This window comes from Periophthalmus magnuspinnatus, chromosome 7 (assembly GCF_009829125.3).
Source record: "Periophthalmus magnuspinnatus isolate fPerMag1 chromosome 7, fPerMag1.2.pri, whole genome shotgun sequence".
NCBI classification, from domain to species: Eukaryota; Metazoa; Chordata; class Actinopteri; order Gobiiformes; family Gobiidae; genus Periophthalmus; species Periophthalmus magnuspinnatus.
In genome coordinates, this window is record NC_047132.1 from 22,129,115 (window position 1) to 22,145,213 (window position 16,099).

General features: G+C 37.0%; 4 protein-coding genes across 5 annotated transcripts; 2 read left to right on the plus strand and 2 right to left on the minus strand.

Annotated features, from left to right (window-relative positions):
* On the plus strand, positions 1–6,471 carry wu:fl23c11 (uncharacterized). Its single transcript, XM_055223205.1, has 16 exons — positions 1–177; positions 953–980; positions 1,659–1,793; positions 2,207–2,302; positions 2,388–2,488; positions 2,745–2,850; positions 2,926–2,970; positions 3,758–3,885; positions 3,955–4,017; positions 4,090–4,147; positions 4,335–4,561; positions 4,660–4,707; positions 4,801–4,852; positions 4,951–5,046; positions 5,144–5,182; positions 5,611–6,471. Exons 1-16 carry the CDS (start codon positions 40–42, stop codon positions 6,396–6,398), a joined length of 2,148 nt encoding a protein of 715 aa, XP_055079180.1. The 5' UTR covers positions 1–39; the 3' UTR covers positions 6,399–6,471.
* A 504-nt stretch (positions 6,472–6,975) lies between these two features.
* LOC117374089 (protein disulfide isomerase Creld1) lies at positions 6,976–10,917 on the plus strand. Its single transcript, XM_033970249.2, has 11 exons — positions 6,976–7,216; positions 7,598–7,718; positions 7,794–7,876; positions 7,951–8,061; positions 8,188–8,279; positions 8,369–8,548; positions 8,664–8,759; positions 8,825–8,908; positions 9,129–9,224; positions 9,306–9,446; positions 9,844–10,917. Exons 2-11 carry the CDS (start codon positions 7,602–7,604, stop codon positions 10,062–10,064), a joined length of 1,221 nt encoding a protein of 406 aa, XP_033826140.1. The 5' UTR covers positions 6,976–7,216; positions 7,598–7,601; the 3' UTR covers positions 10,065–10,917.
* Positions 10,865–12,348, minus strand: LOC129456410 (uncharacterized). The gene is made up of 6 exons (XM_055223214.1): positions 12,307–12,348; positions 11,979–12,103; positions 11,753–11,880; positions 11,579–11,638; positions 11,315–11,504; positions 10,865–11,070 (listed from the first exon to the last, which is right to left on the minus strand). The coding sequence occupies exons 1-6, from the start codon at positions 12,341–12,343 to the stop codon at positions 10,960–10,962; spliced, it is 651 nt and encodes a 216-aa protein (XP_055079189.1). The 5' UTR covers positions 12,344–12,348; the 3' UTR covers positions 10,865–10,959.
* A 355-nt stretch (positions 12,349–12,703) lies between these two features.
* mbd4 (methyl-CpG binding domain protein 4) lies at positions 12,704–16,073 on the minus strand. 2 transcript variants are annotated; one of them, XM_055223210.1, is made up of 8 exons: positions 16,059–16,073; positions 15,779–15,972; positions 15,047–15,708; positions 14,895–14,960; positions 14,678–14,812; positions 13,235–13,384; positions 12,993–13,096; positions 12,805–12,917 (listed from the first exon to the last, which is right to left on the minus strand). In XM_055223210.1, exons 2-8 carry the CDS (start codon positions 15,898–15,900, stop codon positions 12,843–12,845), a joined length of 1,314 nt encoding a protein of 437 aa, XP_055079185.1. In that variant the 5' UTR covers positions 15,901–15,972; positions 16,059–16,073; the 3' UTR covers positions 12,805–12,842. The 2 variants fall into 2 exon arrangements, with proteins under 2 accessions (XP_033826167.1, XP_055079185.1); XM_033970276.2 differs by lacking the exon at positions 16,059–16,073 and having other exon boundaries at positions 12,704–12,917; positions 15,779–15,995.
* Between the last annotated feature and the right edge of the window lie 26 nt (positions 16,074–16,099).

The window sequence follows — 16,099 nt, forward strand, 5'->3', positions numbered from 1 at the left end:
TGGATATCAGCGTCAGGTACAATATTGGCACGGGCAGATATGGCGCACAAAACCACTAGGTTTTCAGGAAAACGCGTGTTTTTTCTTGTGATGTTACTGCTGCCTCTGTGCTGGAGTCTTTGGACTAAAGCGCTGGATATAGTCGATGTGAATTCACCTGAACTCACCTGCAGCGAGGTAAAGCAAACAGGTTGGGTTAGAATGGTTTTGTTTGTGTAGGAACAGTTTGCAGCTTACATCACATGCAAGAAGAATTGTTTCCAATTTATCCTTTGCGTTTGGGTGGCTTAGCAAACATATGCAGTAAATGTATGTAAAACTCAGTGGTTGTGTCATGCAACGTTGAATTGTTGTTAAGGAAATAGAAAAAAACAACACAAAGACCACGCATTCTGCCTGAGGCCCTTCTGAGTTTAATGATCATTACTTATTTACTACAGTGGCTCTGCGTGACATCTTACTCCAGCGCTCAGTTTGCAAGTCTGTGGGTCAGTCTCAACAGTAGATTTGTGAGAAATCTTGCCTACATATATTGGTAAAATCCTTACTTTGAGTTACAAGAAATCAAAGTGAGGATTGGAAAAAACAAAAGGGCAAATTCTCTGGTGTGCTTTGTTCATACATCATTACCATGCACACTTGTGCACACACCACACAGTAAATTGGGAATAAACATGGACTAAAGTTGGACTAAACTTTTAAAATTAAACCCGAACTAAACAGGATCAAACCAGTTCTACACCCTGGACTAAACTGTGCTCAAACCAGGGAAAAACGGGATAACTTTGTTGAAGCCTGGGTATAGGTGTTTAATGCTTTTTTTTTTTTTTAAACCTATGTCTGCCTTGTACGCTCCTAGTATAATTTTATTGTGTTTGTCCTGCTTGGTGTTTGCCACACGTTCTCTTCAGAGGCTTATTCTAAAAACGTGATTCTTAATCTTTGTCTTCAGGGACTGCTGAACTGTAAAGTGACTTCAGGTATGGTAAATTAGAATTTATATATATATATATATATATATATATATATATATATATATATATATATATATATATATATATATATATATATATATATATATATATATATATATATAATTATTTATTTATTTTTCATGCTGAATTAAGTTCTTGTTTCCATTTTATGCATACATTCTAACACATTTAATAGATATAGGGGTTTAGTCAAAGTGACAATAATGCAACATTAATTGCAAAAATTATGCTGCTTTGACAAACAAACAACACAGATTCTGTTCTGTTGCATGAAGAACAGGAGCAGAGGCACAGGAGTTATTCTGTAGATCTTTATTGTCTGTTACAGTAATACTGTTGGCTTAAAGGCAGTGACCAGCAAAATTCAAAGCGGAGTGTAACAAAGTGTGCAGAGTCTGAAGTGGAGTCTAGTGAGTAGAGTCTAACAAAGTGAGATTGCACCAGTGTTTAATGATGCTCCCAAAGTGTGAGTCACACATTCCTGTATGAAAGGAGGCTACAGATAAGAAATGTGGCCTTAAAATGACCAGAATGTAGCTGCTATCCTCCCTTATTGCCACTGCTGCATGGGAGACATGTTTTGCACCTTTGTAAGAAAGTAAGCAATGTATCATATTTGTATATTATCCACACTGTGCATTAAATACGTTTGCTTGAAAACAGAGTCTCTCTATGAAGCAGGGCTGCCTGATCCAGAGGGGCCAGTGAATATCACACAGGTGGATCTGAGACCTGTTCTTTGCTGCACACAGGGACAACTCTGTGTGTCCTGTCTGCAGCTCATCATCAGTCTCACAGGTGACAGCCTCTTTACGCATCCATTAACCTTTCCAAGTAGCGTTCTAGTCTAATTATTGATAATGACTGTTGTGAATGCTGTGAAATACACAATGTGGTTTTACTTGTTACGAAGCATAGAATGATTTTAAACTTTTAAAAATGCAGAGCTTGATTATTAACAGTTTACCTTGACATCAAAATATGTTTTACAGTAACTTTGTACCATAGATTAACATATAGTTAAACAAAGTGTGTATATAACATGTGCCAACAATAAAACTCTTAACAGAGTATCGTTTTCAATTAAACACTATTTCTTAGATTTCACATATATGAAGTTTTTGTTGTTTAGTATTATTGTAAGTTAATTTGGAGTTGTTTTAACCTACAGTCCTCAAAAACAGACCTAATTAACACATTTGTGTCTTCAGCGGTAGTGGATGATTTAGAGCAATCTGGAGATACCACAGAGGTGTTTCTCAGCACACAACAGACTGATGCGAGTGGACATTTTATGTTTCAAGAAGGTATGATGTAGAAATTCATTAAATTTATATGATAAAAATGTTGATCATTATGATATTGCATCTCATAACTATTGTGTCTGTGCAGCCCTGCTTAAAATTTGCTTCAGTTCTCCAGGCTCTAGTGGCTTTTGCAAGACATTACAGTTTACTTTCTCCAGATCAAATGTAGCTGCTTCCACACATAAGGTGAATAAATAATCTATCTAACCTTCAAATAGTTAGCATTTTGTTCTGCATCCTAGGCTTTGACACCTTTTGTTGTTTGAGCAGGTTTCCTAGTGTATATTACTTTTCATTGACTTACACCAGATGCCCTTTCTCTTTGTGACTTTGGACCTTTGTTCATACCCCTAGATTACATTATTGAAATGTCATAAAATCTACGTCACCATACTACCCAATGATAGATTAAAGTTAACATTATGCCCATTCATCTTTCTAGTTACTGTTAAGAGAAAAGGTGACTTTTGGTGCTCCAGTTCTGGTTCGTGTCCTTGCACAGATGACACAGTACAAGCATGATATCACTATTCCATCTTTAGAAAAAGGTAGAATTTATACTTTTTCATTTGCTTGCATTAAATAAATGTGATGTTTAAATATCAACCATGTGTTTCTTGCAGTTTGTTCTTTGAGCCCAGAGGGTAGCCAAATTAAAGACTGTGATGGTAAGATACAGTAACCAATGAGGAACTGTGAGGAACTGAAAATTTGTAATTAGTAATAATAACAATTAGTAATAATACTACCAGTTTTAGTAGATTTTTTTAAATAGTATATTAGTTGCTTATCATTGAAAAGCATTCTCTTAAAAAGGGGGTATTATCCAAAATTGTCTGGAGCTTTATACCATGTTATAACATTGTTCCCTCATCAAAAACATTCCTGAAGAGGATTTAGATGTCATCCGTGCATGTTTGAGTAATCTAGTGATCTCTTCTGGGCTCTATTCAACTTGTTATGGTTATGGTTAGCTGTGAGATCCGTCCAATGCTCTTCCTACGAGCACACGTCACTCATGTTCCCACATGACAATTCTTCATAAATATACAAAAGCATGATACAAAACAATACACTGCAATTTGACAAACCTGATGCGATGGGCAGTAGTTTCAGTAGTGGAACACATGCTGATTGTAATGTGATAGCACCGTGAAGGGGGAGCAACTTTTGGCTGTGGGTGTCAAAACTGAACCTTATAAAACATGTTAATATGTTGTTTTTGGTACATTTAGCATTTTCCGAACAATTAAAGGTAACATGGCAATCTAAATATGTCATGCGTTAGCAATTAATACCCCATAGAACTAAAATACCTCCCCTTTAAGTTTAAAGCTGAGTGCATCAGATGAGTAATTTATAACTTTCGTTTTTGCTGTTGTTGTCCTCCACAAACAGGATCTTCTTGCATCTATCAAAAGGGAAATGTTCATACATGAATGTGTTACGTTTCAGTCCCAAGTCTTCAATTTGTAACCGATCAGAAAACAGAGGTCATCCGACTCAAAGTGGAAGAAGCAAAGGAGAAGACACTCATGTGTCAGATGATGTGGGACGAGACACCAGGAGCGATTCTTCCAGTGGTATTAAAATAAATAAATAAAATTAATCATTGTAGATTATACAAATGATCTTTTATTAAATTGTTTTAGGGTGAAGGCAGAAAAGAAATTGTGATCTCATTGAACTCTGCAGCCCCATGCTTGTGTTTTCAAGTAAGATTTTATCATGAAGTAATTAGGTTATTTGAATGCAAGTAATTTAGATGGTTTAAATGTTTGTTACAGGTTTGGTGGCAAGACAGTAAGCTACGCCGAAAATATTGCCCATTCAAGAATCAACAAGGTACAATAAGGATAAAAATACAGTATTGTGCTAAAGACGTGTATTTTAGATAGCCAATTAACTCACTATACACTACATTCTCATGAAGCGTCTTACCACATAATGACTCTATGAACTGAACACTTTTGGATGTAAACAGTGATCTGGATCCACATACATATGATGATGACTTACTTTTATTATTCAGTTGCCATAGAGAGGATGATGCACAACGTGTCAGTGGCTTTGATGGAGTCTGCAAGAGGAGGGAGCTCTGTGCTGCTCTGGAATGTCAGCGCCCCCTGTAGGCTGAAGGCGGATGTGTGGCTGTGCAAGAGAGATGTGGTCAGTAGGGACAAGTGTCAAGAAGTGACAGGGTCTAGACAGAAACTGGATGGACATGGCGATTGGTTTACAACTCATGGAAACCATTGGGTAATAAAACAGATAGTTACTGACAAGATATTCATCTGTTGTTATCAATATAAAATTATTAAATACTTTTTAATATTTGTTTGTATTTTGTATTCTAGAAAACAGGAGTATTCAATTGGTCATCACACCCTCTGCTCTGTCTTCAAGTAAAAGACGGTTTAACATTAAACCTTATCGTCTATTTGTTTGTTAGGATTACAATTTCCTTTTTAATCATTACTGCCAATATTTTATTTTAGATAAAACTTGATGGGATACATTCTCCATTGGATCCCTATTGCCCATTTGCAGGTGAGTAAAATTTCATTAACTGAACATAGTAAATGTATAACAGCTGTACTTGTACTTGTTAACATCCTAATCTAAGGCCTTTCAAATGATTTTTTCAGTATCTCGTTGGCAGCGGATTGTCTTGCTTTTTGTTGCCTTGTTATTGGCCTCTGTGTCAATTCTTGGAGCATGCTGTATACATGCACTGATCAAAGGTCAGTTTGATTTAAAGATATTTATAATATTTTTGTTAAATAATATAATCTGTATTTTATTTGACATGATATTATTTATACATATTTTTTTACACAGGATTTGCATGGAGATGGTTGAAAGATGATGACGTCAAAGGTACTGTATGAATTCACGTTTTATCTATCTTTTATCTTCATGGGGATGTTATGGCTTTGTTCGAAGTGTTCCACAGAATTGCAGTAAATTTATTTATCTCTATGGAGACAAGCAGGTAACACCACCAGGCCAAGTTTCATGTCAGATCATTGGAGAGGTGATCCCCTTCACAGTAAGAATGCATGATTCTTGATATATTTTTGAGCAAAACCCCCCCCAAAAAAACAAACAAACTTGTAATTGAAAAAAAAAAGTTTAATGCCATACTGTGGAACATTTCAGGCAAAGCAATAACATCTACATGAAGACAATTAGGTGGCCAAAAAGTTACATAGTGCACCTTTAAAGGCCGTTTCTTTATGAAGCTAATATTCTGAAGTCTAAACTATCAAAGCATCATGGTTGATTTATTGTATTTTTTATTTTAGGGGCTGTAGGCGGTGGTCATGTGGTTCTGCTATATCCGCCTGATGATGAGCAAGCCTTACCTGGTCTAATGTGCCACTTAGGGTCATCCCTCCAAGCTCTGGGCTGCAATGTGTCTCTGGACTTGTGGAGCCATGCTGAATTAAGTGTCTTGGGTCCGGTGCCTTGGCTCCATTCACGACTGGATCAACTGCAAAGACACGGTGGAAAGGTTGTTCTAGTGCTTACCCAAGCTGCAAGGAGGAGGGCTGAAGAGTGGGGAGCTAAAACCTGGGCGAGGTTTACAACAAATCAGAAAGATATAGACGGCAGTACCAACTCAAATTGTGTTGATGTATTTAGCGCATCTTTGAGTTGTATCCTTGCAGACTACTTACAAGGTCGAGCAGGCGAGCGCTTCATGTTGGTGCAGTTTGAATCCCTGCCCCCTGAAGGAGTTTGCCAGCCACTTCCAGAACTGTTCCGTGGTCTACATGTCTACAGCCTTCCATCTCAAAGCTTAGGGTTTCTCACAGAACTGGCAGGGGCAAGACAAATGGCCACGTCCTCATCCAGACGAAAGAGGGCGCATGGACTCAGAATGGCGTCGCGGGCGTTAGCAAGAGGGTTGTCAGGGTTTACAGCTGGGACGGCAGTGTTGAGACTGGCTGTGATGCCCCAGAGTTGTGTAGGGGGAGGAGGAGGAGAAGAAGAAGATGTTGCAGAGACAATACCACTGCAGCCTTACCTCATCACGCCCCCCTCCAGTCCAGACACTAACCCCAAAGTCTGTCAAGTGGATTGGGTTTGAAATAGTGTGCGGTTTATTAGCGTTAGGTATTGCAAATGTTATCAGCAATATTTTCTTTGCAATTAAAACATTAGTTTGACAATCAGAATCAGAACACTTTTTATCAGCTCACAGACTAGGAACTTACTTCGGTGATAATGTGCAACATAAAAACACACTGAATAAATACAAATACAAGTAAGGGAATGCACAAAGTTAAAAAAAAAGATATGCTTAAAGATAAAATAAAATACTTAGAGGTAGAAAATATATACAACAGCAGCATCAGAACAACACTGCAAGAATCTAACTTTGAACCAAATCTTTTCAGAAGTTTACCATATAGTAGGTACAGAAACACACTTTTTTTGTTTTTTTTTGTTAAGAATTATTTACTATTTATATCCCATTTTAATTGAATAAGTAATTGTTGCATGTAGCCTTATTTGAACAACTAAACAACGCAAATTGGCTTTGGTATAGTTATAGCTCTGTATTGTATAGAGTATATCTAATTAATAAATGAATTCATTGTTAATAAAGTAGTGAAATAATCCTGCTTACTGATTGGTGGATAAATCAAATCTCAGTGGGAAACGGGGATGGGCGGTGTCTGTCATCTGCAAGTGAATTGGTCAGAGCAGCTGCAGTGTTCATTCACTCTTTTCAGGACCCTGGGAGCAATACCATTGTATCCTAGCTTTGTTATTTCCTGTACGCATAGTTAAAATGACACGTTTAAAGTTTTAAAATAGGAATGGGACAAACGTGAAAATCACAGCAGTGCCCAGCAGACAACAATCGTAGGAGGAGCAGCGACGCGGTGGCTTTTGAATAAGGTAACTTTGCATAGCCTCTCTGTTGCAGTTAGCATTAAGTTATTGTAACATCGGAGAAATATACTACTACCATCCAGTTATATTACGTGAATGGCCTAATTAAGCAGGTTAACGGCGGTATCTGATCATATAAGATATTAAGAAGGTTAACGCAGAGACTGAGCATCATCTCGTTGCTAGCTTGAGGTTGTTAGCTAATGTTTTTGGTGATGATGCTGAGGAAGCTAACAGGAAATAGCATCCTGACTGTCTGAAGCAGTTGTTTAGACCACAGCGACTACATACATACTAACGTAATGAGATCATTGTATTATTTTAATCTGTAATTAGTCGAATAATAAACCAGTTTCTTGTAAAGATCATTGGTTGTGTTTCTTTAAGCATCATGTGGTGGGACTGGTCATTCCTGCCTGCATTAGTGCTTCTCTCTGAGCTCTCTGCTGTCATGGTCCAGACAGCACCATGCCAGACCTGTCGAAAACTCACTGACAGCTTTATTCAGGTATATGCATTTCTGACAGGTTTGTTATTTTATTATAATTTATCTGTTGTTAACTTATCATTAGCTTTTTCTCAGGGCTTGGAGAGGACAGCCAACAAAAATTTCGGTGGTGGGAATACTGCCTGGGAGGAGGAGAAACTGGCCAAATATGCACGCAGGTAAAAACTTTATGATCCTGTCAGTGATTTTTACTATTGGTGTTATTTAATATGACCTATATAAAATGTTACAGTGAGACTCGATTGCTGGAGATTGTAGAAGCTGCATGTGAGAAGACAGATTTTGAATGTAATAAGCTGCTGGAGCAGATAGAAGACCAGGTTGAGACTTGGTGGTTTCACAGGTGATTGTGTAAATTAAATGATATTGGTGCATACCAGTATGCAGCTTTGTAATTGATGGTAAAATTATTAATTTTGGTACAACAAAAAAGAAAATCTATATCATAAGTGTGATATGTATTTTACAGGCAAGAGGAGGCACCAGATCTGTTTGAATGGCTTTGCATAGAACAGCTAAGACTGTGTTGTCCACCAGGCCACTTTGGGCCTGAATGTAAAGGTATAGTATACCTAACATGTGTCAACAGTCAAAATATTTCATGCTAATAAGTGTTTGTAATTGTAACATATTGTCTAATCAATACTTAGAGTGTCCATCTGGCCCTGGTGGTATCTGTGGAGGCCTAGGGCGCTGTGAGGGGGAGGGAACTCGTCTCGGGGATGGAGACTGTGTGTGTGACCCTGGATACTCGGGCCAGCTGTGTCAGAGCTGTGCTGATGGTTATTATAGAGAGAAGAGTTCAAATAACAGTGTAGGAGCCTGCGCAGGTATGTTCTCTTTATAGTCTGAAAAAAAACCCCACCAGAATAGTGTTTCTTCTTTATGTAACTTTTAGGGTTTTTTCTTCTTCTTTGTTTCATGTTTGGTTTTGTTTTGTTTTAGCTTGCTTTCACTCATGTAAGAAATGTTCTGGACCTCAGGATTATAAATGTCTTGATTGTAAGCCTGGATGGATTCTTCATGACAACAAGTGTGTAGGTGAGTATACAAAATATTATACTATATACATTTTACAATTTTTCTAAAATGTTTTTTGTTTCTAGATGTTGACGAATGTGGAACTGAGTTAGCCCGTTGCCCCACTAACACCTATTGTCATAACACTGAGGGATCATATGATTGCAGAGGTTAGTACAACCGTAAGGGTTGTATGCAATGAACTGAAATGTAGGAAGTTGGTTTGCCCCTAGTTTATTTCTTATTTAGTGTTTCTTTTTTTATTTCGCCCTTTCATTTTGCAAAAAAAATATATCATGTCATATATATCATTTACCGGTGTGTGTGTGTGTGTATATATATTTATAATGTATTAATATAGTATTCATTGTTGTCTTCTTTACAATTCAGGTTGTGATCAGGCATGTGTTGGATGCATGGGTAGCGGACCAGCACGTTGTAAAAAATGTGCACGTGGTTACAGACTTAAGGGTGCAAAGTGTCTCGGTAAGTGTCATTGTTAGTGTTGATACAGTGTCATATCTTTTTCCCCAGTCATGTCTTGTTGAGATTCTTTTGCCATTGCAGATATAGATGAATGTAGTGAGCGTGCCATAGCATGCCCAGGGCTAAACGAGGCCTGTATTAATGAAGAGGGATCCTTCCATTGTGAATGTGCTGATGGCTTCATTAGAAGAGACAGCATTTGTGTTGAGAACAAACCCACAAGTAAGTGTTATTTCTTTTTCACAGAAAAGTTTAAACTCTGCAAACTGGACCTCAGCTAAAAAGTTTACTTTTTAAAACATTTTTAATGAAAAAACAATTTAATAAATACCCTATGAAAATAAAACAATGACTTTTAACCTTTCATATTTTGTCTGTGATTGTCCTATATATTGATCATAATGTAAGTTTTGTTATTGTCTGTTTTTTGCAACCTCAACACTAAGTATATAGTGGCTTAACATTTAGAAAATAATATTAATGCCGTAATTTTAACTGATTGACACGTATAAAAGAATTTAATAAACAGCTGCCCAGGGATGGTTAACTTATTCTTTCCCAAGTGGTATATCACCTGGAACTCATTTTGTATACTATATAATTTCTCTTTATTCCTCAGCCGATCCAGACAAGGGTCTCTTTGATGACATGACCGATGATGAGGTGCAGGTGCTGCAGCAGATGTTCTTTGGAGTGGTCATCTGTGCATTGGCTACTCTGGCTGCGAAAGGAGACATGGTTTTCACTGCCATATTCATAGGAGGAGTTGCTGCTATGGCTGGATACTGGCTTACAGAGAAGGGAGACTACATGCTGGATGGGTTCTTAAAGGGAAGGTAGACTGGCTGGATATAAAAGATTAAAAGGACTAAAACAAATACTGCTGATGAATGTGAAAAAGACAAGCATCTTGGCATGGCGTTATCTCTGCAATGCTTTTTTTATTATGCAGGGATTCATTTTGGGTTCTCTCAAAAGGGCTTGGATATAAATGGAAAAATCCTTGGAAAAGACAAACTTGAAGGCTGTTGAGCCACTGTACGTATGTATTTATAAGAAAATGAAGATGCACTGCACTGTTGTTTTAGATGATGTACCTCAACATTTTTGGGTGATTCCAAACTTTTATGAATTTTTGGTTTGTGATTTCAATGCAACTTTTTCAAGATTCCTCCTTTCATTTCAAGTCATCACTGAAATCTTTACCGTCTTAGTTTTTAGCCTTATCTGTTTGAGTGCTTAACATTGCTTTATAAAGAGAAATATATTGTCTAAATGCATGAATTACTGTTTGAATTTAAAGAAAATACATAAAATACATGTTTTGTTTTACAAAATGCATTGGCATGATGAAGACTTTTCACTGACAAACTGAGGAACTGTTAAGGTTTAGTGCAACCAGAACACCAGCTCCAAACTCAACACTGGAATCATGTTTTGTTGCCTTTTATTTAATCTTGATGCAATATTTAATGTGCTATTTGATGCTAATTTATTATTTTATTTGTCACAAAAATGTCACATTTTGTTATTTATTCATTTCCTTTACAATTAAACAACTCATGAAATTATTTTTGAATTTATTAATTACTGTAAGCGGCATGCCGGTTGTCACAACTTTTGCAGACATTTATATTACCAACAATCTCTCAAAATAAACCAGCAGGCTTGTACCATATACCGAATTTCACAGTTGGGAGTAAGACATCAGCTGTTTTCTGTCTGAATGAGAAGCCTATTTCAGTGTGCCACTCCAGTTAATAGGGTTGAGGTGCAGCAGTTCTCTCTCCTTCAGAGCCTCCTGGGAACGTGTTAGCACTCTGTCCCTCCAGCCCTGCTCCATTAGCTGCACAGTAATACAGAGAAGAGCAAATGCATGTTATGGTGTACAATCCTGAAAAGCTGCCATGCAATCTATGCTTTACCAAAACAAGATGGTTGTTGTAATAAATACATGCACTAATCTTACCACCACTAGGATGTTTTTAGTCATATCCTTAAAATCTTTTATATTTAACCATTTTTGTTTGTCATTTAATAATTGTAGAGATAATATGGTAATTTATTAGCAGACAGAAATTTCACTATACCCGTTTGTTCTCATCCCTAAATGCCGTCATAGCTGCTCTGTGCAGAATCCTTTGCTCCTTTTCTTTGGACAAAGCTAGGCGATCCATTTCACAAAGATACTCCGCCTCTTTTGCTCTGTTAGTAAATTGAAGCTTCAGAGCTACACATTTATCCTCCATCTGCTTTTTTAAGTGGTTACGAATGTCTTTCCTGAAAGATAAGCAAACTTGAAATGTAGCAATAATGACAATGATTTCTTTACTACTATTAGCTAAATTTTCTACCTGTATTCCTCTCTTTCATTGCTGGTTCCATAAAAGGGTTTTCGCCACACTTGATGACATCTGTCAATCAGTGGTCACATCATTTTAAAAACAGATGTCACTAACCCTTAGCAAGGCCAAATGTCTGAGGTGTGAAAAATACAAAACATTTGTATTTGCTGTGTATTATTTTACCTGTAATGCTCTTTTCTCTGCATTATTAAAGCCCTCTGATGGTTGTGGTAGTGAACGGCTGGCGTCTCCAGGCTTACAGTTCGTTTTTGGACAAAAGGTGGATGCAAAGGGTCCAGTCGGGGAATAGGCTTAAAAAAATAAAATAAAAATACAAAATATACTTTTCTGCACATAACTTACCTTTTCACCCATATTACATTTGTTAAAGATATAAAAAAAATCTTACCCGTTTGCTCGGCCATATGGCACATTCTGTTATCAGGGGAAATGTCATAGAGGTGCCTGTCAGGTGTGACTGTCTGGCAGGAGATGAGGGCGAGGGAAGACAAACTGGTGTGGAAGCTATTGTTGCTGTGATTATGATCATAAAAATAAATCATACATTATTTTATCCATAGAATTTCATCTGTCATGCTTTAATTCTAAAATACTAGAAAATGTTAATATACAGTTTTGTGTAACAGAGTTGCCAATCTGTTTTAATCACAATATAGGTGACAAAATATCTTAATATCTTCATAAATTATAATGAGGAAAATGTGTTTTTATCTTACGAAGTTTCATTTTGCAGATGAGATCCGTCCTGCTCATGTACAAAATGTCTTCATCCACAAAAAATCTTCAATTTTGTCAATGTTCAGATTCCAGGTTAATAAGTTAAGCAAGGAAATACTAAAAAATCAAAATAACATTAATGAGAACTGTGCTAATGCTGGTTAAAGATTAAACTATGACAAGGCACCGCACTGAATGAGTGTTTTGCAATGGCAACTGTCGCCTTGGGAATCAGGTTACCTCCAACTAAAAGAAAGACAGCGGGCACTCACGCATCATTGCACTTCAAAAGACTTATTAGCCCCTGACAAAAGAACATGATATTGCCAAAGGATGACTCTAAATGCCAAGTACATTTAAAAAGGGAGAGATAAAGAAAACTCACAAAATAAAGATTTATTTATTAGCCATTCTAAAAGCCATTGAACATTACATAATTTAAAATGCATACAGATTTAACTGTACAAGCTAAAAGCAAAATAACCTTTTTGTCTAACCTTAAACATCCTCTTTAATGCATTTGTTCTACAGTAATTCATACTCCGAGTGCTTCATGGTTCTCCCACAGCCAGGCATGATATTTATTTAACATGTGATCCTTGGGTGTCACCTTGGGTAAGTACATAACACACTAAGTTAAAACTTCAAAATAATGAGCACCTAATTATAACAACGTATTACTTACGTCTTTCCACTCCTCCACACAGAAGATTCGGTATGAGTCATTACCATACTTCCCAATACCATGCAACTCAATGGGGTAGCGCCACTGTTTGGTGAGATATTCATCTACATAAAAGTTAAATAATGATTTTAGTCAACCAGGTCATTTTCAGTAATCTTTTTATTCACCTTACTTGTTCATCATTTTAAACGTTAAGAGTAAATACATTATTTTACTGACCATATAGAGCTCACAAAAAATACCTGAAAAGCGAATTATTATTTTGGCTCTGAGTTTATAAAGGCCCAGGGGTTTCAGAATTTCAGACATGGGTTTCCAGTCAGCTACTCGTGCAATCTCAGCTGTGGGGTAATACTCAAAGAATTGCCATAGTAGTGGTATAGCCATCTTGCCTGGATCATTGAAAAAAGTACACAGTATTTTATTTAAAATAAATGTGCAACAGTTGAACTGTAAGTGAAAATAATTTGTGTAATTTTCATCAAATGTATGAAGAACTGTGGAGATTTTTTTTTTAACAGAGCCTGTGTAATGACCTGCACCAAAAAAAGATACTAAATTGTGGCCTAAAATTATTATTTTGTTCCTACAACATGTAATTTGTACCCACACTTTAGCCAATTTGTTTGCACAAATTAAGAATTAATTCTTAAACTTAGAATTAGTGAAACCTTGTGCAACTCAAAGGTTTTCACAATGTTCTTGTAGTTTAAGCTTTGGTTAAAATAAAACCTCAATCAAATCATCTCTGCCAATTTTCACAAGCTGCCACAGGTACCACCAGAAGTACCGTCTCATCACGTAGTGGAACTTCCTGTTAGTGATAAAATGTGGCTCCATCGGAATTGTTCAGATCATAATCTAGGCCATAGGTCCTAGCCCCTAAGTTCTTTACCTTTGGAGCTACACCATGGGGTCAACCATAAGAGTCCTAGGCAGATAAAACAAGGAGCTTCAGCTGCGTTTGGAGAATCCAACAGTCATAACCAGCAGCGGGAACAACAAAGCAGTCATGTGACACTACAGCTATTTAATAAAAAACTACAATGCCCACAAAAAGGACTACAATAAGCCTCCACGTTCTCCTCTCCTCTACTGCGCTGACTTTAATGAAAATTTCAACACGGCAGTGCACTTGATCTTAGACCCTAATGTTTGCACATGAAAAACCTTTGCAATCAATCTCACAGACTGTACATCTGAGACTTAAACATGAACCACCTCCAATATCTCTATATGCACCGATGCACAGAAGAGAGTAAATATTCTCCAGACTCACTATCAGCTGCAACTTATTCTGTTCTCTATCCCAATAAGTATTCTACAAAATCCTGCCCTTTAGTCCATCTGCAGCGGAGCATAGAATGGGCAGGAGGCATCATCAGCTGAGTTTATGCAAATTACTACTATCGCTTTAAATTTCCTTTCCATAACAATTAACAATACAGGCTCTTTCGATATTACAATATACTATACAATATACAATATACTGTGACATACATTTGTACAAATTGGCTAAAGCTTGGGAACGAATTGGCTAAAGTGTGGGTATGACTTACATGTTGTGGGAATTAAATTATAAGTCAAGGCCACAATTTAGAATCTTTTATCTCGCAGGTGATTAAGTGGGCTCTGTACTCTTTTTTTTTTTTAAATCAACCTTTATTTGTAAGAGAGCAACTCACCACTGGTCTTGTTCAGAAAAATAGTAGCCACCAGGAGTTTCCAAGGGTCATGAAAAAGGGTTTCTTGGACAAGGTTAAATGGAGATCGAGGGGGTGTCCATTTCTTGAAAACTTTCCTTTTTGGTGGGCTTGGACCTGTAAACAAATATAGACAAATATGACAATTACAGGTCCATGCACAACATGTGAAAATGCATAGTATGTAATTTTGTATTACAGTCTCCAAGGTTCGTCCTGCTGAAATACGGGCTGGTTTTCCTATTGTCTTCTATCTTCTTTGATTCTGCATAATTACAAAAAGCCAGAACCGAATTGGTAAAACAAATTACACAGTTAATCTGTCTGACAGTACTTATCAAGTAAGCATACTATTTTGAGAATCTCTCACTGGCGTGCTACTCCCAACTGAGATGTTAGGTGATAACACCTGCTCTTCCATCTCATCACTGCTGCTGTTCACTATCCCCAGCTCTGAAATAGGTTTCTCGTCACCTTTGCTGTGAATCAGAGCCACATCTTGCTCGTTCTCACTCTCACTTGCAGGTTCCACACATAGAGAGAGGACTGGGGGATGCACGCACGCTGTGTATTTGTCTTTAAAGCCTGTCGTCATGAACAGCTTTTCTTTCAATAAACCACTTCTTATTGGAGTCCTCTGCATTTTTTCTTCATCCTCAAAAGTTGCAAGGCCAGCTTGTATGGGGCTTGCATTTTCCTTTCTAGTACATTGATCTGGTATATCTGAGATAATAATGATCTCATCTTGCTTGTTTATTTGATTTTTGCAATCAGCAGAGGGTAGTTCATGTGATTCAATTGAGCAAGCTTCATCTGGCATCTCTGTACTATTCTTTTCAAAATCTCCAGTGTCTTTCCTTTGACTTCTTGCCTTTGTTTTAGTAGAAAAATAATTTTTGATACTTGTGTCAGTACAAGAAAAATTAAACATGCTCATGTTACAGTCCCCATCTCCATTTTTCTGCAGAAAGGCTTGTAAAGAAGTCCTGGATCGAAACCTCTGTCCTTGGGGACTAGAATGAACAATGAAATGTATATTAGGGAAGAATTCAAAATATTAAAAAAACAGTAAGGCTGTGTCACCTTATAAAATACACATCCATCTTTCCGGCAGTTTTGCCTGTTTTCCTCTGTCTGACCTCTCTGCTCCATCCAGGAGGAAGTGAAGAGGCACAGGACAAATAATCATTGTCTTGTTTATTCATATCTTCATGTTACTGCTGCTGGATATTGTTATATGAATGGAATTATTGAACCTTTCTTGTAGATCTGTAGTCCTTGGTGATAGACAGATTGAGTGATTACCAGGTAGATTTGTTGCATAGTATTGTCTTGAATATTATTTAGTAGTCTAGTTACAAACCTGGAAGTTTTGTTAGATTTGGATCGTATTATGAAATCGAA